Genomic DNA, 23971 nt, shown 5'->3' on the forward strand with positions numbered 1-23971 from the left:
CAGTTCTGTCTGACGCCGCTCCTGAGTATTGGCAACAAGAAATAAGACGCACAAAAAGTTTCAACAATGACTCTATTACAGAAAGTCAGGAGTTGAATTTAGAACAACATTCAGCAAAAACTCGGCGTGACAGAATATGAAGACATTGGTACATGTACTGCTTTTACAGCAGGGATCGTTATTTCATCATACTGAGGACTGCAGTGCAGCAGCTACAAGGACAAAAATAGACGGGCGCAAACACAGGCGCTGCATTTGCGCCCGTCTCTTTTGTCCGCGTTGCTACTGCGCTGCTGCAGTCCTCAGAATAAAAGAATAAGAACTGGAGTGTATGCACTATTGGAGGCAGAAGTGGCCAGACAGCGCGAGCGCCCGCGAAAAAAGAAAGAAAAAAGAAACGTAGGAGAGGTTATTGTTTGAAAATGATCCCGTAACGGTGTTCCAATCCTTGTTATGCGAAGCAACACTGCCCCGCAGCAGCGAGCTGCTGGTAAGAAACGATAGTTGTCAGGAAGCGCGTCATTAGACAACTTTAGCATACCGTGTTTACCGTTACTGTGACCGGAGTACCCGAACCCCGCCCACCGGCAATAAGCATACTCGGATTGGTCCCGATGCAGAAGGCTTGCGCGCAGCTGCCGGGTACCTGGAGCCATCTGGCGGCCTCTAGGCGATCTGGGCAGTGACGGCGCGCGGACTCCCGGTGCTACGGTAACGGTAGCACGGCATGCTAAAGCTGCTCCGGCTCATTCTGCGGGCTGCTTCTCGAATGGAGGACAGAGGTGGGGACGCACCTGAGCCGGCGTCTGTCCCCGACAGTGCAGATAGCGTCGTCTGCCACAACGCTCCAGCGCAGCGTCAGTTTCACGAATGGTGCATTTCAACAAAAACCGAATGATATGTTAGCTCACAGCAGAGTTTAGTGGTCATGAATGGAAGACGGAACAAAGTTAAAGGGGCTCTGAAACACCTTCCGAGGAGAGCACATCAACTCGATCAATCACTGCATTGCGTTGTCATGAAAACCTTGTCATGAGCCAAATAATACACTTCCGCACGCAACAGAGAACCCACAATCACGCGCGAAAGTTGGCGAGCCCTTCCCGGCGACTTTTTCATGCTCTCACCGTCCTCCGTCGCTCGCATCTACATATACATGTTGAGAGATGGCTATTGGTTAGATACTTTCAGACGTCAGGCAGCTACCGTGGCCGCGGCCAATAAGCTTAGTAGCTCCGGCGGGTCAGGAAGCTGTCCTCGGAGGTGGGGCCGGCGGAGGAGCGCCGACCTTCCAGCGTGCAAAAAGTGACGAGAGGAGAGGGAAAGGCGCGGAACGCAGAAATTCAAATGTTTACTACAGATAACATGGTTTCTACAAAGCGGATTAAAAAATTCTTCCTGGACAATATTCGTGAAGCGGCGTGCTTTAATATCACAGGTATACCGTAACCTTATTAGAGCCCCTTTCACAGCCCCTTTAAGATGGCGATGAGTTTAGAAACCGAGGAAATGGAGACCTGGGCATCATAAACCCATAGTTCGTCCATTTTGGGGGGATTGAATAGGAGTCAAGGCTTGTAACCTCGTAAAGGGAGCGGCGCGGAATAAATGTTAGAATATTAAAAAGTAGCTGTCACCATTTTATATCGTTCTTCTATCATCGTCATCAGCCTGACTACGCCCACTGCATTGCAAAGGCCTCTCCCATGTCTCTCCAGTTAAACCTGTCCTTAGCCAGCTGCGCCCACTGTATGGCCGCAAACTTCTTAATCTCATCCGCCCACCTAATTTTCTGCTGCCCCCTTCTACGCTTACTTTCTCTTGGAATCAACTTCGTTACCTTTTAAGGAACAGCGGTTATCTTGCCTTCGCATTACATGCCCTGCCCAAGCCCATTTCTTCCTATTGATTTCGACTAGGATGTCATTAATCTATAGAAACATGCAAACATTTAAGTTAAAAAATGAATTTCTCACGCGCACAGTCCTGCTCTCAGAGAATATAGGTCCAGCTGGTGAGTTATATAGCGCATTGGCAACAGAACGCAAAATTCTTTTTTTTTTCTTTTTTTCAGAACAGAAAGCTCGCTAATATTTGGCGCTGTCATGTTTCCCCACGCAACCAGACAGTAACTCAAAGACAAACAGGAAAATGCATACACATTAGAGCTCACTTGCAACGGTAGAATATTTTTATGACGGCAAACAATCGCGATAGATCAAGAAAGTGGAAACGAGCCTGCTGCGATATGGGCATCCCATGTCAGTGTTGACGTAAGCAGTATGCCAAGAGATTTGAAACCAGCAATTTTTCTACACATCCCCCCCCCCCCCCACCTCTTGTTTTTCTGAAGGCACCCGATTTCTTTTTACACACGACGGGGAATTCTTGTCGCCTTGTCATCGATGTTGGAGTCATAACCATTGCTAGTCCTAAGCCACACGTCGACGGAACGAAAAAAAGAATAAAAATGAACACTGCTTGCCCTCTACCTTCAACAGCCACCCCTTCCCACTCTAGAAATCTGGGCACTTCCCCTAATTTCTATTCCTGGAGAAACCCATGTTTGCAACTATCTGCACATGTGATCGTATCATAGTGTAAATAACTAGCGGGCGGATTTAGAACGTGCTTTCTTCTACGGTAGAAAAGTAAGGCTGGAGTTTTTAGTCATCTGTTTTTAGAGTTTTATTCCGTGGCCATGTTTCTATGGCAAACCGCCTGGCTAGCGGTGTCAGTGGGTGAAAGGATGCTCTCGGAGGTAGAGAGAAAAGGCTGGTGCCGTCCGCGCATATAATGTGTGGCGCTCTGTCGCTTATGTTAGGAATATAGTTATCATACACGACATGTCAGAGTAATAGCGATCAATCTGCACGTGCTGAGTTCTCGAGCCTATATGTATGATAACGCTTTGCTAAGGTCGACGAAAGAACGAGCGCGAAAAGCTGTTTTTGAGAACAGCTAAGTGTGTATACCTTCAGCGCAAGCAGAGTATGTTCTCTCGATCTGAATCTATACTGGCAATCTGTTATCAATGAATATTTGCTAAGAAATTTTCGAAGCTAGGAAAGTATCATTCGCTCCAAACTTTTACGAAAACACCGGTGAAACGATATATGTTTCTCGTAAGCTGCCACTACTGCATGTCGGCAGTAAAGGCGCCTGTCTGAAGAGTGAGGCCAGAAATGTGCAGCATTTCGGGATGGATGCACTCAATGGGCCCGCTTCGTGTGTTCGAGGCTGTGCGTATTTTGTAGAAACGGAGTCATCACCGTCATCGACCTGAGTATGTAGGCCCACTGCAGGACAGAGGCATATCCCGCGGCCCTTCAAATGACACTGTCCAGCCGCGGCCGCCTTCCGTTACCCTTCGCCAGTGCGTTGCCCTCAACGAGCACCAATATCTTGCCTTGAGCCGAAAATATCTTTGAAAATGAAATTTAGGAGACTAAATCCACTGCTAGGTGACGCCGCTGATCTCCCTCTTCTGGACAGAATGCCCAGGGGACGTATGTTTGATTTCGTGGATGTCACGTTTCAAACTCTTCCCTGCCTCTTCCACGATCAGTTGCGTATTGTAACCGGCAGCGTTCCCAGAAAAGCCCCCAGGGCGCGTGTGCCAACCTCAACCGCCTCGTCCTTTGGTGCTGCCTGAGGCCATTCGGTGGGAATATAGTGGCTGCCATGCCATCTGACGTAGCTTGAAGCAACCCTTGAGCCGTCCGCATCTTGTCGTGTCTCCGTATTGCTCTCGGCGCAACGAAAATCGAATGTGAGAACAGCCACGTACAGTTCCTGTTCGTAACGAAATTCCGTCTTTGGTATTTTCTTGGCTGTGCTGAGATTCGTTCGGCAACAAAAGAGCGCAATTATTGGTGCGAAGTCTCGAGTTTGGGAAGGGAACTTTTTTCGCGCCACTCTATTCAAAACTCAAGGCATCGGTGACGATGCCTAGCGATTTAGGAACTCCGTGACCGCCACCTGCAAGTGGATGGCGGTGCGGGTGTGGTCTAGCTTCGGAGATCCGGGCATAAAAATAGTGGCAGTTGCATTGCGAAAGTGTCGGTCGGTGGCGCTACTAGGGTTTGATTTTGCTGTCTTTTCTGACTCGTTAATAATAATAATAATAATTGGTTTTGGGGGAAAGGAAATGGCGCAGTATCTGTCTCATATATCTTTGGACACCTGAACCGCGCCGTAAGGGAAGAGATAAGGGAGGGAGTGAAAGAAGAAAGGAAGTGAGAGGTGCCGTAGTGGAGGGCTCCGGAATAATTTCGACCACCTGGGGGTCTTTAACGTGCATTCACATCGCACAGCACACGGGCGCCTTAGCGTTTTTCCTCCATAAAAACGCAGCCGCCGCGGTCGGGTTCGAACCCGGGAACTCCGGATCAGTAGCCGAGCGCCCTAACCACTGAGTCACCGCGGCGGGTGACTCGTTAAAAATTCTGTTTTGAGGTGAGATCGCAGGAACGCTGTAATAAATCCCCGTCAATGGCCAGCTAGCTCCTTGAGCGCTTCTCTCGCGAACGTGCACCAGCTGTAGCCTTGTTGATGCAATGGCCACCGACCGTGCAGTGTCGCAGCCCCTGCTGTGCACGGTGTCGTCGCTGGCCGTGGAGGAGCTGCGCTACCCGCACGAGTACTGCACGCACATCGTCTACACGCACGCCGAGTTCGACTTTGCCCAGAAGAGCTTCGTCGCGCCCATGGCCTGTGAGTGACTTCGCCGGGCTGCGATTGCACAAGATACGTGCTCCAAAAGGCTCATCGAACACTACTCGATCCTGGCAGCCAGAGACAGAGCGTCGCTTTGCGGGAGGGCATCCATCATTTACAACAGCTGGCATGCTTTAACAGGGCGGCTAGCAAAGGAGGTAGCAAACAACACCAGCCAAAAAGTGCACAGCTCGAGAGCTTGGCGAACAATACGCAATGCAGCGGAAGGAACGATATATTAAACTCGAAGCGTATCGCGAAATAGTTGGGAATGTATATGTCGATAATTAAAAATGTAACATATGGCCGCAGATAGCCTTATCTACAACGCACGGAAGCAAGAACACATTGCACCCGTGCATGTATGCTGAGAAAGCGGCCCGATTCGTTTCGTCGTCTCCGCAGATGATGCAAATATCCGACTTTTTCTCATTGATTCAGGCAAGTACCCCGAACAAATGTGGTATAAAAGAACTGTGCCGACCAAATGCCATTTCTGTGCGAAATTTGAGCTCGAGCAATTCGCCGGTGTAGCGGTGAAGTGCATTCTTCGGTGCGCGTTTAATTGCGGAACACGCTGTATATATGCGAGTTCTTGAAAAAAAAAAAACAGCAGTTCGAATGTTAGAAATTTTGACAATGGGTTGCGATAACTGCGCCCTCAAATTATGCACCACGCGCATGCGTTGATGTACAGCTGTGCATCCTTATCGTAGCGGCTTTTAAGTTTTTTTTCTGCCCTCAAAAGCGGCTCGTTTGCACTGAGACTGAGCACGCGAGCTTGTGCAGTGAAGTATATTTGAGACAACGGTGCTTACCTGGTTCAGCTGCGCATGGTGAAAAGCCGCCATCGTGTGCGCCGAAATCGACAAGCCGAAAAACCTCCAGCGCCGGGTTGCTGTACATCCTTCCTGATTTTCAATGATATACGCAAGCGTCGTCCAAACTGCTGGCTAGCGCCTTACGACGCGCACAATAGTGCAACACTGCTAGAGTTCGCGCACGAATGGAGAGCGTCGTCTGCTGCGCTGTTCCGATCACGAGGACACACCCCGTGCCGCAATGTCTGTTGGTAAAAAACCGCCGGGCAGCTGATCACATGTGTGCATGACCAAGATGTGACTCTGAGACGTGCTTTCCCTCTTTTTTTTCTATTACGGGAGGCCGCGCTGGCGAAGCAGAGTTAAGAAAAAATAAAAGGAAGGAACTACAGCAGCACGTGGAAACCATTGCCTGCAATGCGAACCTTCTGATTTGAGCAGCCCTCTGCGAGGTAGAACATGATAAAAGAGGCACCATCCTGCTCTTTAATCAGTATCTCAGTGCCTAAACGGTTTAAAAAAAAGCATCGCAGCTTCAAAACCTCTCAGTGTCACAGCTTAGTCACACACATGTGCTCCACTGGGCGCCGGTTTACTGCGAATATATATTGTGGCAGGGCGTGTGTTCTCGTGATCGGAACAGCGTAGCAGACGACGCTCTCCCTTCGCGCGCGTGCGCCAACTCTAGCAGTGCTGCACGCTTATCGAGGCGCTGACCGGCAGTTTGGTCGTTGCTCACGCTATATCATTAAAAATCAGGACGGCTGTAGATATCTTAGAAGGTAAATTCAATATATTGTACCTCTCCCCCCCATCCTTTCTGCCTGTCCCGTCACCTCCTTCATTTCATTTCTCCAGTCTGCCTGCTATCCTTTATTTCCGCTGCCACATCTCAGGTGCTTCCCGTAGCGATAGGAGATGCCGGGGCTAGGAAATTGGAAATTGGCTTTTAGGGAAAGGAAACCCGACCGCGGCGGCTGCGTTTTTATGGAGGAAAAACGCTAAGGCGCCCGTGTGCTGTGCGATGTCAGTGCACGTTAAAGAACCCCAGGTGGTCGAAATTATTCCGGAGCTCTCCACTACGGCACCCCTTTCTTCCTTTCGTCTTTCACTCCCTCCCTTATCCCATCCCTTACGGCGTGGTTCAGGTGTCCAACGATATATGAGACAGATACTGTACCATTTCCTTTCCACAAAAACCAATAATTATTATTATCATTAAGGAAAGGAAATGGCGCAGTATCTGTCTCATATATCGGCGGACACCTGAACCACGCCGCAAGGGAAGGGATAAAGGAGGGAGCGAAAAAAGAAAGGAAGAGAGAGGTGTCGTAGTGGAGGGCTCCGGAGTAATTTCGACCACCTGGGGATCTTTAACGTGCACTGACATCGCACAGCACAAGGGCGCCTTAGCGCTTCGCCTCCATCGAAACGTGGCCGCCGTGGTCGGGTTCGAACCCTGGAACTGCGGATCAGTAATGCCGGGGCTAGCAAGAATGTTTTTCTTCCTTTTTATAATTATTTTAAATAAACCGCCACTATACTTGCTGTCGTAGAGAGGCGGTGCTGCCATCTGTTTTCTGCAGAGTAAAGCGCGACAAGGCGAAATGCACCGCCGAATCGTGCGTTGCAAGCTGAGCAGGTGATTCGATGGCGCCGTTGGCAGCTCTCGGTTCGGCGATCTCGGCGCAGACGATTACGGCTTTGCACCATGCGTGCCAAGTAAGCACCGTTGACGAACTTGCTACGAGGCATGAGTTGCCACAGTTTCACCAGTGGTTGCGTGCCAGCGGTTCATGCGGGCAGTGTCAAAAGTCACTCCGTTTAACCGTGCACAGCACTATACGTTTACGCACAAGTATATATGCACACACACACACTCGGTTGCTGCTTGAACATGGTGATCGAAAATTAAAAGGAAATGAAAAAAATTCAATTCAAAAGTACCGACAGTAGCTCGGTGTGGTTTTCACAGAACTGCAGAGGAAAACGTGGATTTTTTTTTATTACGAAAAATGTTATTGCCAGAATGTTTACATTTGCCACCGAGAAATGTATTTTCAGCCTTTCGTTCGTGTCTCTCAGCAGATAGTACGGCGGCGCTGCAGCGGCCCCTTTAGGTGATAAATGGGGCAATGAAATTCGTTATTAAAAATTGCAGGGGGCACTTAAGCTCCCCCTTAAGGGTATGACGCGATAGCGTATTGGGTTAATTTCCACATATGCAGAAGGACATTCCCTACCTTACATTACCTGGGAGTCCCTTCCTGGTGCAGCGATGCGCCACTGCCCTGCAATGGCAGGTGCTCCCATCGGCGAGCCTTGTGCGCGCCTAGTGGCTGTTCCTGAGTGGGCGCCTGCCACGGTGGGCAGTTTGCTCAATATCCGGTGGCCAGGTTGTGATGGCGCTGCAAACTCGCGCGGCCTAGGCGGCCCACCCGCCTCCTATAGGTCGCCCTCTACTCTGGGCACCACCTAGCGGAGTCACGCTCGTGATTTTTTGCGCGAAACGCCGACGCCGGATTTTCTGGACAACGGGGCCTTTGAAACTACCACGTCTCTCTGCGCTTTTCTGTGACAACCACATGGTGTGTACAGTGCACACATACACTCATCGCAAGCCGCCTTTTGCCTTGCATTGTTAGCCCTGAGCTTCACGTCGTTCCTGCGGAGCGAGTCCAAGTGGGCCAACAACTCGGCGGGACCCCGCTACCTGGTGTCGCTGGCGGCCGCCTTCGTGGCGCGCAACGAGCCCCGCTTCTCGTCGGCCAGTGAGGCGGTGCGCGACATGGCCGCCTGGCTGCTGGCCAGGGGACTCGCGGGACTCGCCCTCGTCGAGCACGTGCTCACGCCCGACAACGCCCACTTCTACGTCAACTTCTTCTCGGTACGCTCGGGGTCGTTTTTCCATGCCATACAAAATATGTTACAATAAACCGCACATATCCAACCAAAAAACCCAACGTTTCGAAGCCCACTCGGCTCCTTCATCAGGGGTGACTGAGGGCAGTAGCTATAGCCTCTTTCTAGCTAGCTACTGTCCTTAGTCACCGCTGATGAAGGAGCCGAGTCGGCTTCGAAACGTTGGGTTACAATTAAAGTTTTTTTGTTGGAGATGTGCCGTTTATTCTAAGTCTTCAAACCCAACTAGACAGGCAAATCTGTCAAAATGTTTCGTTTTTGATACAAAAGATGCTGTGCGATGTCAGCGCGCATTGACTGGGTGGCCATTCCGTCGCCACTTTCTCTCTTCTTCCCGCGAGGCACGGTTCAGGCGGTAAGCACAGTGACAGTTAAGCCTCGATGGAGGCGAAACGCAAAAAACGCGCCCGTGTGCTGTGCGACGTCAGTGCACGTTAAAGATCCCCAGGTGGTCGAAATTATTCCGGAGAACTCCAGTACGGCTTCCTTTTTTTCCTTTCTTCTTTCACTCCCTCCTTTATCCCTTCCCTTACGGCGCGGTTCAGGTGTCCTACGATATTTGGGAGTGATACTGCGCCATTTCTTTCAATGATGTCTTTTTTGGGAAAGGAAATGGCGCAGAATCTGTCTCATATATCGTTGGACACCTGAACCGCGCCGTAAGGAAAGGGATAAAGGAGGGAGTTAAAGAAGAAAGGAAGTAATAGGCGCCATACTGGAGGGCTCCGGAATAATTTCGACCACCTGGGGATCTTTAACGTGCACTGACATCGCACAGCACACGGGCGCCTTAGCGTTTTTATGGAGGAAAAACGCTAAGGCGCCCGTGTGCTGTGAGATGTTACGATTTCTTTTCCCCCAAAACCAATTTTTTTACTGTGACTCCTACCCGCCGCGGTGGCTCAGCGGTTAGGGCGCTCGACTACTGATCCGGAGTTCCCGGGTTCGAACCCGACCGCGGCGGCTGGCACTAAGGCGCCCATGTGCTGTGCGATGTCAGTGCACGTTAAAGATCCCCAGGTGGTCGAAATTATTCCGGAGCCCTCCACTACGGCACCTTTTCTTCCTTTCTTCTTTCACTCCCTCCTTTATCCCTTCCCTTACGGCGCGGTTCAGGTGTACAACGATATATGAGACAGATACTGCGTCATTTCCTTTCCTCAAAAAATACAATTATTATTATTATTACTGTGACTCATATTCACATTAGATTCATATGGGCCAGGACGTAGAAAGTTGTTTTTTGAGGAAAGGAAATGGCGCAATATCTGTCTCACTCTATCAGCGGACACCTGAACCTCGCCGTAAGGGAAGGGATAAAGGAGGGAGTGAAAGAAGAAAGGAAACAGGTGCCGTAGTGGAGGACTCCGGAATAATTTCGACCACCTGGGAGGATCTTTAAGGTGCACTGACATCGCACAGCACATGGACGCTTTTTTGCGTTTGAACGTAGTAGTAGTAGAAGTGGTTTTATTAAAATAAAAATAAAAATGAAGGAAACGAGTTTTGCTGGCCATGGCATCTTTCATCGATACTGAAGCACCTGAGCTGTGGCAGCGGAAGTAAAGGATAGCAGGCAGAATGGAGAAATATAATGAAAGAGGTGAGGGAACAGGAAGAGAGGATAGGGGGAGAGGTAATATACACCCGCGTTTGAAATCGAAAACTGAAAATTGGTTTTTGGGGAAAGGAAATGGCGCAGTATCTGTCTCATATATCGTTGGACACCTGAACCGCGGCGTAAGGGAAGGGATAAAGGAGGGAGTGAAAGAAGAAAGGAAGAAGTGCCGTAGTGGAGGGCTCTGGAATAATTTCGACCACCTGGGGATCTTTAACGTGCACTGACATCGCACAGCACACGGGCGCCTTAGCGTTTCGCCTCCATTGAAATGCAGCCGCCGCGGTCAGGTTCGAACCCGGGAAATCTGGATCCGTAGCCGAGAGCCTTAACCATTGAGCCACCGCGGCGGGTGGCCAGTACGTAAATGAAATAGCTTTTGGTTACGGCAAACTATGATCATTGCGTTGATTACGGGGAAAACTGTCTCCACATCCACAGCTTTAAAATCCGCGCAACAATCAGTGACGCGACAAGTTCGTGCTTCTTTCACAAGAGGCCGCCAGCTGCCGGGCGCGTCGATATTATGCCAGAGTTGGAATTCCGCCTCCCGTTCACGCGCGTATTTGAGGCAAGCTTAAAGCACGGGGGTCCACAGAAGCTGAGCCGGAATACCTGGGTTCGAACCCGATCGCGGCGGCCGCATTTCGTTGGAGGCGAAACGCAAAAGGCGCCCGTGTACTCTACGACGTCTGTGATTGCACGTTAAAGATCCCCAGGTGGTCGAAATTATTCCGGAGCCCTCCACTACGGCACCTCTCTCTCTTTCACTCCCACCTTCCTCTCTTTTCTCACTCCATGGTTGAGGTCCCAATAGAGAAGTGAAACAGTTACCGCGCCTTCAATCCCTCATAACTGACCCTTTTTCCTTTTGTAAATATGAAGACTAGGCTTAAAGGGCGCACGCTGGGTAGAAGTACGAGTTGACCGGTATCAACAGAGTACGGCATTCTAATCACGAATGGAATTGACATGGGAGCAAATAGTTTGATCTGTATCGATGGTGTGCCGCGTTCTTATCACAAAGGGACCACTCTCGCTGAAAACGAAATTTCTATCCCTTCCCTTACGGCGCGGTCCAGGTGTCCAACGATATATGAGACAGATACTGGGCCATTTCCTTTCCATAAAAACCAATTATTATTAATATTATTATTATTATTATTATTATTATTATTATTACACGCTGGAAAATACCACAAAACAAAATGCAGGCGTCGCCATCACCGGGCGATATCTCAAGTGAAATAGGTGCGGATTCCGGAGTCTATACACAGCAATTCGTAGCGAGACGGAGTCAACCGGTCCTTTTAGGTGAGGACGTCACGAGTTCCAATTAATCGGAGGGAAGGTTTGTTTCGATCAAAACTTTCTCGCCGGATAAGTAGGAAAGATCCAGAGGATGGATTTCTATCTGGGAATAATGAGTGGATGGAGTTCCTGCAGGACTGTGAGCATAGTAAGAGCGATGAAGCAATATAAGCCAGCGTTCCTTTCTTAATATAGTGGTTAATCAATAAACTGAAAACAAGGACTACAGCTGGGAACTGTGCGTAACCGCACAGGAGCCACACGTTAGTGGTTATGGAGCCGATGAATGCAGTCCTTATGCAGCGGGTTTTCGGCGCCCGCTGAAGTTCCCCACATGACCGAAATTATCCTGGGGCGCGTAAACGGGCGTTGCTGCAAAAAAAAAGTGTTAATATACATTATAGAGTGCATTGTAGTAACTGGGAACTGGACACTGTTCTACGTCAAACCGGCTAAAATAGGTGTTCCGCAAAAGAACATCCTAGGTCCTTTTCTACTTGTTTTATATATAAACGACATGGTTCACATTGACCTCAGTGCCAAGTACATATTTTACGCAGACGGCACAAGTTTATTCTTTTCAGGTAGTTCTGGTCCGGATTGGTCTTGTCATGCTAATCGACCACTTGACCTGGTTAGCACCTGGGCAGCAAGAACTACAGCTAAATACTTCAAAAGCTAAGGCTTTCATGTTCCACCCAGAAAATAATTGAGCGCATAGAAATAGAGGTTGTTCAAGGTTTCAAGTCTCTCGGTGTTTTTTTTTTCCTAAAAATTTGTCCTGGGGTGCTCCCATAAATGACCTCATCAAAAAACTGTCGAAAACTACAGGTCTCATGCGCCGACATTGTTTCACGGTTCCAAGAGCAGCTAATAATGCTTTACAACCGTTTATTCTCACCATCACTCAACCACGGCGGACTTGTTTGGGGAACCACTACGAAAGACAATATTCATGAGCTTCATTTGCTACAAAAACGTGCCATCCGCATAATTTGCAAAGCGTCCGATTTAAGCCACACGAAAGAGGTGTACAAGCAGCTAAATATTTTCAGCGTAGAATATATGTATAACTATAGACTTTCTAAGCAATACAGATTAGAAAGAACCAAATGGAATAACACGTTGAAATTACTGGTAAAACTTGAAAAAACACTCGCCTATGTACACGATGCGTAACACAGAAGAATGGAAATTGAGCAAATACGGTACGGGATACGGAAAGCAAATGTTAAAATTTAGACTGCCAACATTGCTCAGTGATTTTGCGAGAGACAGTACTACAGATTTTGAGTCTATTTCATTGAAGAGCCTGCGGAATAACTATGTATAGGACTGAAATGCCACCATGTTTTAAATTCTGAAACCGTTTGCGCATTTACTTTTCTTGCTGTGTTTTTATTGCTGATGTCTTTGGATCATGTTGTATGTATGGGTAAACCTGTATACGCTTCACCATGTTAAACTAATAATTTCATTCCAGTGTGCTTTATTTTCATGTAGGCTCATGTTTGACTTGTGTGTGTACTCCTATCGCATCCATTTTTTATTCTTTATTTTTAACCACTGCACATTGCTTGCCATGTATTGGGGTACGGGCCTTATTCAAGCCTTCTTATGGCTTTTTGCCCGTGGCCCACGCAACCCTGAGATGCTGAATAAACATTGTATTGCATTGTATTCTTAAAAGCAAAATTTATGATAATTCGATTTATTATTTCAATAACACTTTATGGCTAATAATTTAATTAAAGGTCTTTTATTTAGTGCTTAGTAAACGATAGTTTTGCTGTTTTGGCATCTAAACTCGGTAACGGCTTTCTGTGTTCGCTGTCTTCTATCTCCAAACAGAGATTCCGAGAGGTCTCATCTGACGGTCTGGAGTTGGTGCTCGGATTCTCCTCGGGTCAGCTGCAGGAATTGCAGCCGTCGCTCAGACTGATTGCCTCGTGCGTACAGATATGCGCTGAATGCTTCCTATTCATCTTCGCTGATTGGCCAGAATAAGGACAAAACCGCGAAAATTTCCTGAACCAAGGTTTTCTGCAGAGGATCACCCCCCTACGTACTATAATAGTTTGTCTAAAAGAGCTGTCTGGGAGTTTGCTAAGCATGCGGAGCCGCCCACGTGTTGGAAACGTCTTTCGTAGCAACCAATGTCGGCTGGTCCGGATTCTCCCATCGCCTGCGTCACGTGAAAAATTGTGGGCACATGAAGCGGCGCGACAGGCTGCAGGTGAACCTCAGCAAGGGTAATGGCGCAGAAGCAAGCGTATTCCTACCCAGCGGTGACGGGTCAGACTGACACAATGATTTGCGTCGGTTCTGCCGCACGCAGTATGTCGCCATCTCTTCCTGGAAAGGCTGTGCAGCAACTTTGTTTTGGTGCAAAAAGTACAACTCATTACTTATTTCTGAGTTACCAAGTAAATGGGCTTATCGAAATGCCTTCTCGTTTATTTCCGAAATTTCGTATTTAAAAAAAAAACAGGAGAAAAACGTTTTTTCGAGCTACCAAAATTTCTTCAACTTTTTCATCTCTTGATGCGAATAAAAAACTGCGCGAAGTCGACGGGACAAGGAGAGACACAAAGACGCACACACAAAGCGCAGAACTTCGAACTGATTTTATTTTTCGAAAACAGGGTGCTTATAAAAGCAAACAGCACGACGAACAAGGTACATGCGCAGCAAAAAAGAACAGCGAGCGCAGGCCGGGCGACGACAGTATCGAGAGAGCCACATGTGATCAGGACCCCCGGAAAGCCCGGATATGACCATCTAAGAAATCAGTCCCTTTTCTTGGTAGAGAAATCGAAGGCGAGCTAACACAGTTGTCACCCTTTTTTGAGATGAAGAACGCATCGATAACTTCTCTCTCGGTTTTTGATTTCGGTTTTGAAAGGAATTTTGTTTTTTCTAGATAAGGGTGACAGTTGTTGTTATCGGATCTCCTACAATGCAGCGCAAGATTGCTGTCCGTGCCAGTGCGTATATAGGGACCGCCTGTGCTCCAGAGTACGCTCATTAAAAAAACGGCCAGTTTGGCCTACGTAGGTCCGTCTGCACGAAAGAGGAATTTCGTAGATTACTTCTGAAATGCACTCAGTGAACTTGCTCTGGTGGTTCTTTTTCTGCTAGTGGTGGGTTCTTTTTTTGTTCTGCAGTAAAGGACACACTTTTTTCAGTTTGCATGGCGCCGAAAAAACAGCGCGGACCCCTTCCTCTCCGCAACTCTCTAGTAAGGAGTTATCGCTTATAAGGAGCATCTCTAACAAGGAGTTATGAGGCATGGCGTTATTCGAATTATGGGTGATGCGGAGCGCTTGAGCAAAAAGATTTTATGCTTGGACATGGAAGTTCTTGCTTCTGTTAGTGTGCCAGTCTTGTCAGTAAGCAGGAGGCCTTGTCACGAGGCAACCAAATGTAACCATGTGTTGGCCCAGCAACCTTGGAGACTGCGGTGCAATCTTTCTTGTGTTGCTCACTGAGCGCTATAACTGCTATCCCCTCGCAGGAAAGTTGACTACATAATCTTGGAGACGCACGTCAAGCAGTTTCCCGACAGGTGCATCGCGCTCTTCCCCACTGCCTTCAACGCATCCCGAAACCCCAAGGTCCTCCAGCTCAAGAACAACCTGTTCCCGGTGCGCGCTGAATGTTCCGTGTTGTAGGTAGTGCATGCGATGAAAATGCGAGCAAGCGCTCTTCTGCGCCTGTGCACGCAGAAGGGGACTTTATAGCATGATATCGCTGCCTCGGTGTTTAGACAACGAACACCAGATGTCCCGGAGATCACTTCTTGAGCACACAATGGAAGGGAAAAGAGCACCGGACGCAAAATTCAGTGGTCGTGTATGTGCTTTTTTCTTCTGCCTTTTAATCAATTATCTCTAAGTGAAAAAATAGTTACACTATTACAACACCACAGATTAAAATAAATTACGGGTGATTAAGATAGCTTACGTGTAAGAATGCGAAAGCATTGTCTCATTGTGACCTCTGTTGCGAGGCTCATTAAAGATTACTTCCTTTCTAAGGACACGCTTACTCATTAGCATGCACTCGTAAGGAAACGCACGCAATAGGTTCACCTTTATTCCCAAAAAATTAATCATTTGTTGTTTTTGCTGTAGGCGTCACTGTCTTATGGTCTACTGCTGACGTCATGCGAGAGCATGGTGACGTCACTGAGAAATTTGCGAGAGGCTTGCATAGCATCTGAAAAGCACCCGAAGCTCGTTAATTAATTGCGCCAAACGGGTCCCCGGGACGATGGGGTCTGGGTCTGCGAACCGTGAAAGTGAAACGTATGGACGGAAAAGTCAGTACGTCGAAAGGGCTCTGTTTTTAAATCTCAAAAGGTTTTACTAAGGGCGCGATGCATCTGGATTTTGAGTTCATTCTCGGGCAGTGTGACCATTACCTTTTAGAGGGCAGTTGGTGTTAATGCTAATGGTTCACCGTGAGTGTCACTGAAGCATATCGTTCCAGCGTTTGTAGGCAGGCACAAAGAGCAGACGTACTGTCCCACTAAAACTGTCCGGGCATGTCCTCACTCAGTGGTAATTTCTTCAGGATAATCTGGTGGCGTCTGCAGATACGTTCAGCGCTGTGTTCTGTCCCTTTCTGTTTGGCTTCGAGCCGTTGCGCTGGTTTAAAAGAACTATGTCTGACCAACTCGCCCACCAGTTCTTGTTGTCCAGTGAGCTTGTTCAGCTTGTCGCTGGAGCCTCATCTAGGGGCCCGCCTAATCTATCCGCGTGGTCGTTTTCGCAGAGGCCGGTGCTGCAGTACGTGGAGAAGTTTGCCTCGGGGCGCGCCAAGGCGTGCATCTCCATCCTCATGGGCGTGCTCATGTACATCGTGCCCAAGGGCCTCATCCACGCGCCTTCGCAGGACTGCATCGACTTCTCCTGGTGCACCTACTCCGATGTCAGTGCATGCCTCCTGCGGTTTGCCTCGTCTTTATAGCAGGCTACTGCAGAGGGAACCAGCGCAGCTACGTGACTGGCAAAAAGTTGTTAGAACGCTCTAAAATCTCTGTAGCTGGAACAACCGAATCAAGCCAGTGCCAGACCAAAATAGTCTCTCGACTAAATGAGCTCAAGGTGACGCTGTGGATCTATCTAAAGCTCGAAACGATGATGGTCCATCATGCTTTAAAGGAAACATCAAGCGTTATTGGGCGGAGTCGGGTGGGGAGGTTACAGCGAAGCAGTGGCGTAGATGAAAAACAACCTGGGTGTCTTCATGACCGTATTCATGGCGGAGGCGTGGCTCCTTGTTCTTCGCGGTCTGCATATCGAGTGTGAGCGGACTTTGGAAAGAGCCCCATTACATCGCAGGTCTGTCAGTCCAAGTCGAGCTTCAAGTACTACGAGTGGGCTGAAGCCGTGACGCAGTCCGACCAGTCCCGGATGTACATGTTCGACGACGAAACGACGATAGTGAACAAGGTGCGTGGTCTGCCTCCTTTCTGTGCTGGCCAGCATTTGCGAACAGACACGGTCCGCAGGTGAAGAAGACCAAGCACGCGAGTCCGAGCACCTGCGTGTCCCTCTACCGAGCCGACCTGGACGACTTCTCCGGGACGTGCAACAACGGCTCGCCTTTCCTCCGAGTGGCCGCCGTGCGACACGCGCTCCACTCCTGATCCGACGTCGCTTTTCTTCTTGTGTGTGTGTGTGTATGCCTCAACAACGAGAAAGCGGGCAGGGCGCCGCCACTGCGTCGTTTATGCGTCGTGACGAATGAAAGCGGTGGGTGTCTCCGGCATTGCTTCCCTTGTCTTATTCCTTGCAGCACTCGTCTGCAATCGGACATGTCGCGAAACTGGCGTAAGGGGCGGCCTTTGCCCGCTTCTAACAGGCGGTAGGCAGAACATCACGTGCCAATGTCAATACGCTGCTTCTTAATACACCCACGAATTAGCATGAGCTCCGGCAACGGGATAGGTATGCACAGCCATTTAGCTGCGACTGCCTTAGAACTACAGCATAGTAGTTCCTCACCTCTGGGCTGCTCAGATCTAAGCCTTTGGTACTCTCTGCAGGTCATTTATGCGAAGAGATTCACATACCGGCCAATACAAAAAGTGCACCGGAAACAGGCTATAAAACTCCAAAGAACCCCAGAAAGTCTATAATGAAAATTAAGAAGCCGTCTAAAATTTTGAAGCAGAGTTAAAGCAGGCTGTAGGTTGGTTTGGAAGTTCGCAGATCAATGTGCCAGAAGGAAGCGAACTTGCAGTCCCTGACCACGCCTATGGATGAAAATGACATTTGGAACCCCCACGGTTCATGTCAGCTGTTGCAAGAGTAGTCATTTGATGAAGAATCCTTAACGATTTGGAAAGGTCATTTTAGTCTACTGATTTGATCCGTGACTGCAATTTGGCTACCTTCAGATATGTACCCTGAAGACACGGAATTTTGTGGAACCCTCGACTACGACAGGATAGTGTGTGCGAATGTTCATTGAGACCGCTTATTAGCAATCGTGTACGGTATGCAGGGTAAGTTGTGCCTTTCTTTACAGAAATGTGCTCATGCGCATTTCAATCATCCGTCTATTGGTATATTTGCTTCAGGATAAGCCTATTGGAAGTGCGGTTTCAGCAAGAGGACTATTACGATGAACGAATCATTCTAGGCAGTTATAAATCATTTCCAAATAAACTCGACTGTTTATGCGAATAGAGAATATTGTACCGTATTTCGTCGCTTGTTGACCGCGCTTGCACAAAGAACGCATCCCATATCCTGTCACTGAAAAAGTACCGCGTAATAAACGCACCGCATTGGTTTCACGCCAAGTCACCTCATGACTGTAGTGAATGATAGCAGGTGCCCTGTACTGAATGCCGAAACAACTGCGAAATGCTGTATATCCCCATCTGTCGAATGTCGACATTACTTAACCCCCACCTAATTACGGGACGAACAGCTAATAAAAATGTTTCCTGAGGAATTTGAAAATAGGTGAAGTAGGAGGAGGAGTGAAAACTTTCTTTGAGGCCAGCACCAAGGCCCACTGAAGAAGAGCGCTTGCTCCGCCCACGGCCCGCTCATGGTCTGCCGAGTGAAGCACTCCAGTATGGAGGGTAAGGGCAACGAGGAGAGGCAGTGTTGCATGAGTACAGAATGCGTTCTGTGCTTGCCCGCATCTCTGGACAGTTGGGACAGTAAGCAAACTGTGTGACGCCATCCGAAGTTGCAGAGCATTAGTGCGGCGAGGTAGTTTGCGAATGACGTGTGCCCGTTCCGTGTTGAGTGGCGGGTGAGGCTGCGGCGTCTTCCACTGACGATGAAACCACGCGTGGTCACAGAGGCTTCTTCTGTTCGATCTGCTGCCCCACTAAGGGTTGTAGAGCTGGGCTTCGCGCTGAACTTAGCGAATTGAGCTAGATCTAGGTGAGCTCTTTCGGACAGGTACGCGAGTTACAACAGTTTACTTTGCTCTCGAGTAACGAGGCGTGCAGAAAAACGCGCTTTGTTTTATTTTGAAGTTGAGTCATAATGGATGAAGTATTTATTCCGCCAGCCTTCTTTCTGCGCCAGTTTTACCGCTTTTAATTTTTTTTCTTATATTACTCCGCTTAGTGAACCCCCCCCCCCCCCCAAAAAAAAAAAAAGAAAAGGCTTTTGGGAAAGTGAGTGCGTTCATTGTGCGAGTAAATGCGGTAGCTAAATGTGGAAGTGTAAACAAGCTATATCTTGCAGCGCATTTTAGTATTTGTCTTTTTCAGTTATACATCGCCAGGCGTCAGCCGAGGTCACCCATTCAACACCGTAGAATAAAACGCGGTTTGTCGGCGGAGGGTGCCAAACCGCGCACGCGCAGCAGCCGACTGAGCCAAGTTCAGGCCCCATCGAGCTACTTACTGATCGCTCTCAAACGCCGCCGTATACGGGGCACTTTCGCAATGCGCTGCAGTTCTAATTACTTGACCCGCATCGGCGGCCGGCCAGGTTCGATACTGTCCCGGCCCGGTAGCTCTACAGCGAGCGGCCGCGGGATTTCAAGGTTGATGTTGGAATATGTGGGAGAGTAATTGCGTGCAGTGGGGTAGGAACTGCATGCCCTTGCCGCAGTTGGGGCTGCGGGTAAAACCGCCGCCTGGGCAGACGGCATCGACATCAGCGTCGACATGGTACGTCGCGACATCTGCGCGGGTAAAACGCAACATCGATGCCAACGACAGCAACAACAACGAGAGCAGTGGCAATGGCGACAACAAACCAGACGAAAACAGCGACAACCTCGACGAAGTGCCACCCGTAGTCCAGGTGGGTTGGGGATGGCTGCTCTTACGAAACTGGCGGGAGGTCACATGCCGACGAGGGAGAAGGAAAGGTTGAAAGCTTCGTCATTTCGCGTCTATGTTAGTGCCGCCTTTTGAATCAAAGCCAGCTAGTGACATCGCACTGACCAGTGGGGTGCGGTGACCCCACGAATGCGAAGCAGCATCGCTCGGAGGAGAGAGAAAGGATAGGCGTTCTCAGGTTGGCTGCTGTCGAGCCAATACACTGGGAGGTATACTCGTAGTGGTGACGAGCTCAAACACTTGCACTGCTGCAGTATCAAGGCACTCGTATGTGATGCTATTTCACTGCGCGGCGCATGGTTGCTGCTTACCCAGTACAGTGAAGTGACTTGCAGCAGTGAAGTAATGTTTGCAGCCTGCGTACACCCAAGTTTGTTGGTCGAGAGGTACAGGATTCAAGATCCTGGCGTCGAAGATTCATTACGTCCATCAAGCACGTCGGGAGGCCTCCCAGGTTTGAGTCCGTCACTGTTTTTGTGCGCTGTGCAGGAAAAACTAGGGCTCCGTTCGCGTGCGTTCTCATCGCTGTACTGTCTCCCTCTTTACCACCGAGGAGGGATGCTCAGTGGCCATCGTTTACAGGAAACACGGTTGGCAACGCCATAGGGATAGCAAGGCGCGCCTGGAGCTGGAAAGTCGAGCTGGAAAGTCGGCAGTGCAGGCTGCGAGGTCGTTGAACTTTCGGTGGAACGATGGGACAGGAGGCAGGCGCTGTCTCCACTGCGCATGAACATGCCCAAGCTGCTTTCCTGGCCCTGTCCATTGCGGCATGGTGTTTGACTTTGGGACCTCCTTCTGTATTCCTCTCTTTTTGTAACTTGCAACTTGAACATGCAATAAGCGAAACTTCAAACTCGCTGACTATAATTTCAATAATGAGAGCTCTCTTCCTCTTTCTAGTCCATATGAAACGCGACCCTACATTCTCTTCATAGCTGAGCGAAGGTCCTCTCTGCAAGCCCTATTTCGCAAGTCCACAATAGCAGCCGTCGGTCGGAAATTTCTTTTAGTGTGCTAGCACTAAGTCTTCCAATCTCGAAAAAAAAACCTGTTCTCTGTCTGAAGCCCACTGGACTTGCAGGAGGGCCGCGCCTCGGTTTCGAACCGGCGGCGGTGGCCACTGCACGAGAGCACTGTGCTATCGCCGCAGTTTTTTTTCCTCTATTGCATGGAAGCACAACCACTTTGACAGTCTTCTAGCCTTACTTAACCAGGCCGCATCCCGTGTACCCGTCATACATAGTCACCGCTAGTTGTTGGCCTCTGGTGGAGGAGAGTGGGGCAGAATACCTTGCACATTCAAATAGCAGTGGCACTTTGAGGTAGACGTGCTTAGCTGCTGCTCTCTGCGTTGCACGCCGTCGTCTGTATCAACCTCCATCCGTGCGCCGCTCGTTAAGTTTCGTTAAACGGTCCCACGATTTTATAGTGCTCTACCACTTGGGTTCCCGTCACCGATTTAACCCTAGTTCCGAACCGATATCGAAATGAAAGGCAACGTGCTAGCTAGCGCCTATATTTCGTCAAAAGAAAGCATTTGACAGAAGTCTGGTTGGGAAAATTAATTTAGTAGAAAGATGACTGAGGCCAACCAGGTTAATTTTTGAAAAACACGACGTTTCGGGACCGAGCCGGTCCCGAAACGTTGTGTTTTTCAAAAATTAACCTGGTTGGACTCAGTGATCTTTCTACTAAAGCCTATATTTCGTATCTTGCAAAGTAAGGTAAACCGGCTGCAATTATTTCTATAAAGTTTATCTGTGCCCTGGAAACAGGCAGCAGCGTCTCATGCAGCACATTTAGTTTAACACATGCGCAGCTTAATCTAGATTTTATCAAAGTTTTAAACATCATGATCAAGCGGGAAGAATTTCGGAGTTGTACGGCCGCTGAGAACAGGAGGTTAGACAAAACAAGCAACTTAGATGGCTTGTCAGAGCGGCCCGAATGGCGCACAGTTTTTGCAAGGGTGACTACACGGGAGCACAGTGAAGACTCTCCAACGTTTCAATGGCGCTTACGGTGCACAACTGACGCGTTTCTTAGAAAAAGGCTGTAAAATACTGGCGTCCATTGGCAAGTGCGCGGCGCCATGGACGTGAGGTGCGCAACGCCTTTTTGCACGCATTCGGACTCCTTCCACCACTGTACGGAATTTTTCTCACGTGCGCCGAACTGAGTTGGGGGCGCGGGGTGATCTATGCGTATCAGAGATACCTAAGTGGCCGTCTCCGATGGCGCCAAGGCTGCTGCTTGAGAAACGCCATTTGCGCGGCCTGATTCAGACCTACGCATGCGAACCGCATACGTCCTGTCCAGCGTCGCTGTGTAACCTCTTCAGTCGCGTGTTATGAGATGCATATCTCGCCTGCACGCACACATTGGAAGAAACATCGCCGATCGAGTGTTCAACAGCCATCCCAGCGGAATGCACCGTCCGTAGCAGCGCCGTGCAAAGCGCGGTAGCCACCGAGAGTCACCGAGGTCTGCCTCGCTTGAGGCGGGAAACATGAGCGCTGCCTGTCGTCGCTTATCGGTTGCCGGCATCGCTAGAGGGGGCGAGTGACTTATGCCTCGTGTCGTGGCCAACGGCAGGGAAGTGGTTTGGGGGCAGTCCCGCAAATGGAAGGTCGAGCTGCCTCTAATGATTGGTTTCGGTCGCTCCTCTGTTTATAGATATCTATGCGGAGATTCCTCTTTCGGCTTGGTTGTGCCGTATACCCACGGAAGAAAGATGGAAGAAGAAATCGTGGTGTCTGCTCTTGGCTGATCCCCGCAGTGGCTGCGAGCTTCGTTAGCCTTCTGGGGCCGGCAACCAGCTTGGGCGCCGATGACCCTCAGCGATGTTCGACCGTGGGGCCTGGGAGCCTCTGGTGTCATTGGTGGTGGCGTATTTCCGGCTTCCTCGTGGCTATTTTCCTCCCGGCGTCAGGCGTCTTCTGCTCTAAATGAACTCGGATATTAGGTTTTTGCGCCAGTAGACTTCTTCAGTGCAACTGCCTTTAACTGGCATCATATTGAAGAACAGCGTGCCTCCAGTTGCATTCATCCGAACAGCTCTATATGACCTAAACGTGTTAGCAGAGGCCCTCATACATACTGGCGGTTATTCTTGGTGTTAGAATACAGTTTTTGGTGGTGGTGGTGGTGAAAAACGTTTATTTTGCTCTATTTACATATGGATTTAGCGGTTCTTCAGATGGCTTCTTCCATCTTGACTTCCAGTCTTTGGCCTTTATGCTCCAAAGCTGAAAGTTGAGCATGTTGGTTCGAGTATATATTCAGAATCAGCAAGGTAGTCAGCCCTATTTGTGTGGCGCCCCCTTTCTTTTTTTTTTCTCCGTGTGTGAATTTCCAAGCCGAACCTTCAAGATGTGCCCTCGGAGCAGGGGTCTCCATCTCGCCTCAAGCTGCGCGGATGACAGAATACACGCATTCTCAGAGGCCAAAGCGGCACGTAAAAATTACGCAAATGTCAACATATCTGCAAGCCCAAAATGCCAACTTCTTCAGACTGTACGAATTGGACACCGGGCCCCGAGTCTCCAAGCGGTAATCACACGCCGTAGCCCGAGCTCTCTCGGGAGGCTGTTCAGTTCCGCAACAGCTGGTCGAGCGTGCGCGCGCAGGATAGCGACAGCCAACGGAGCCCTGGACTAAAAACACCATCCGAATAGGATGGTGACCAGCTACCAATCTACCATTGGTTAAATAAGGTTTCCCCCTCCTCCTCACTAACTTGGCCCCGCAGGAAGACCCAGTGGCCCTGGAGGAGCCGGTCCCGTAACAGCACAATGAGATCCTTAACCCCTGCACAAGAAGCTCACTTGGGAAGAAGCTGTAGCTACCGAAAAACACACGTCCGCACTCGAGCCCCGAAAATCCCAAACCCATCAACCTGAGTGGCAGTGGGAGGCCGCGCTGTCCAGCTCAATCAAGCCTACAGGACCAAAGACAGTTCTTGGGCGCAAAACTCTGTACTGAATAAAATTCACATCACCATCATCATTCAGTCCCGCCTTGTGAAGCGGCCGGAGTTGACGCAGTTTTCCTTCTATGGGCTAGTAGCCGGAAAACTCAAGAAGCTAAAAATTAAAAAAAAGTACGGATATATTTTGGTGAAATGTTTAGGGGAAACCTCCAAGCTGGAGCAAGTTTGTAACAAGGGAGCAAAATGCTCACTGGCATCCCAAACACTGTTCCCACTTCGAGTTATTGATCGATTCGCTCGCGCCCTACGATACGCTAACC

The 23971-nt window shown here is 49.3% G+C and overlaps 1 protein-coding gene across 2 annotated transcripts in view; it reads left to right on the forward strand.

Moving 5' to 3' along the window:
• The window catches only part of LOC144135547 (uncharacterized), a 37831-nt gene extending 20669 nt beyond the window's left edge, over nt 1-17162 (forward strand). For both annotated transcript variants that reach the window (XM_077668189.1, XM_077668188.1), the window contains 7 exons: nt 4579-4716; nt 8186-8427; nt 13243-13340; nt 14909-15038; nt 16171-16326; nt 16740-16850; nt 16910-17162. In XM_077668189.1, coding sequence (XP_077524315.1) covers nt 4579-4716; nt 8186-8427; nt 13243-13340; nt 14909-15038; nt 16171-16326; nt 16740-16850; nt 16910-17047 — 1013 coding nt within the window. In that variant the 3' untranslated portion in view covers nt 17048-17162. The remainder of the gene's footprint in view (nt 1-4578; nt 4717-8185; nt 8428-13242; nt 13341-14908; nt 15039-16170; nt 16327-16739; nt 16851-16909) is intronic.
• The last annotated feature ends 6809 nt before the right edge of the window (nt 17163-23971 follow it).

This window comes from Amblyomma americanum, chromosome 5, assembly GCF_052857255.1.
Source record: "Amblyomma americanum isolate KBUSLIRL-KWMA chromosome 5, ASM5285725v1, whole genome shotgun sequence".
Lineage (NCBI taxonomy): Eukaryota > Metazoa > Arthropoda > Arachnida > Ixodida > Ixodidae > Amblyomma > Amblyomma americanum.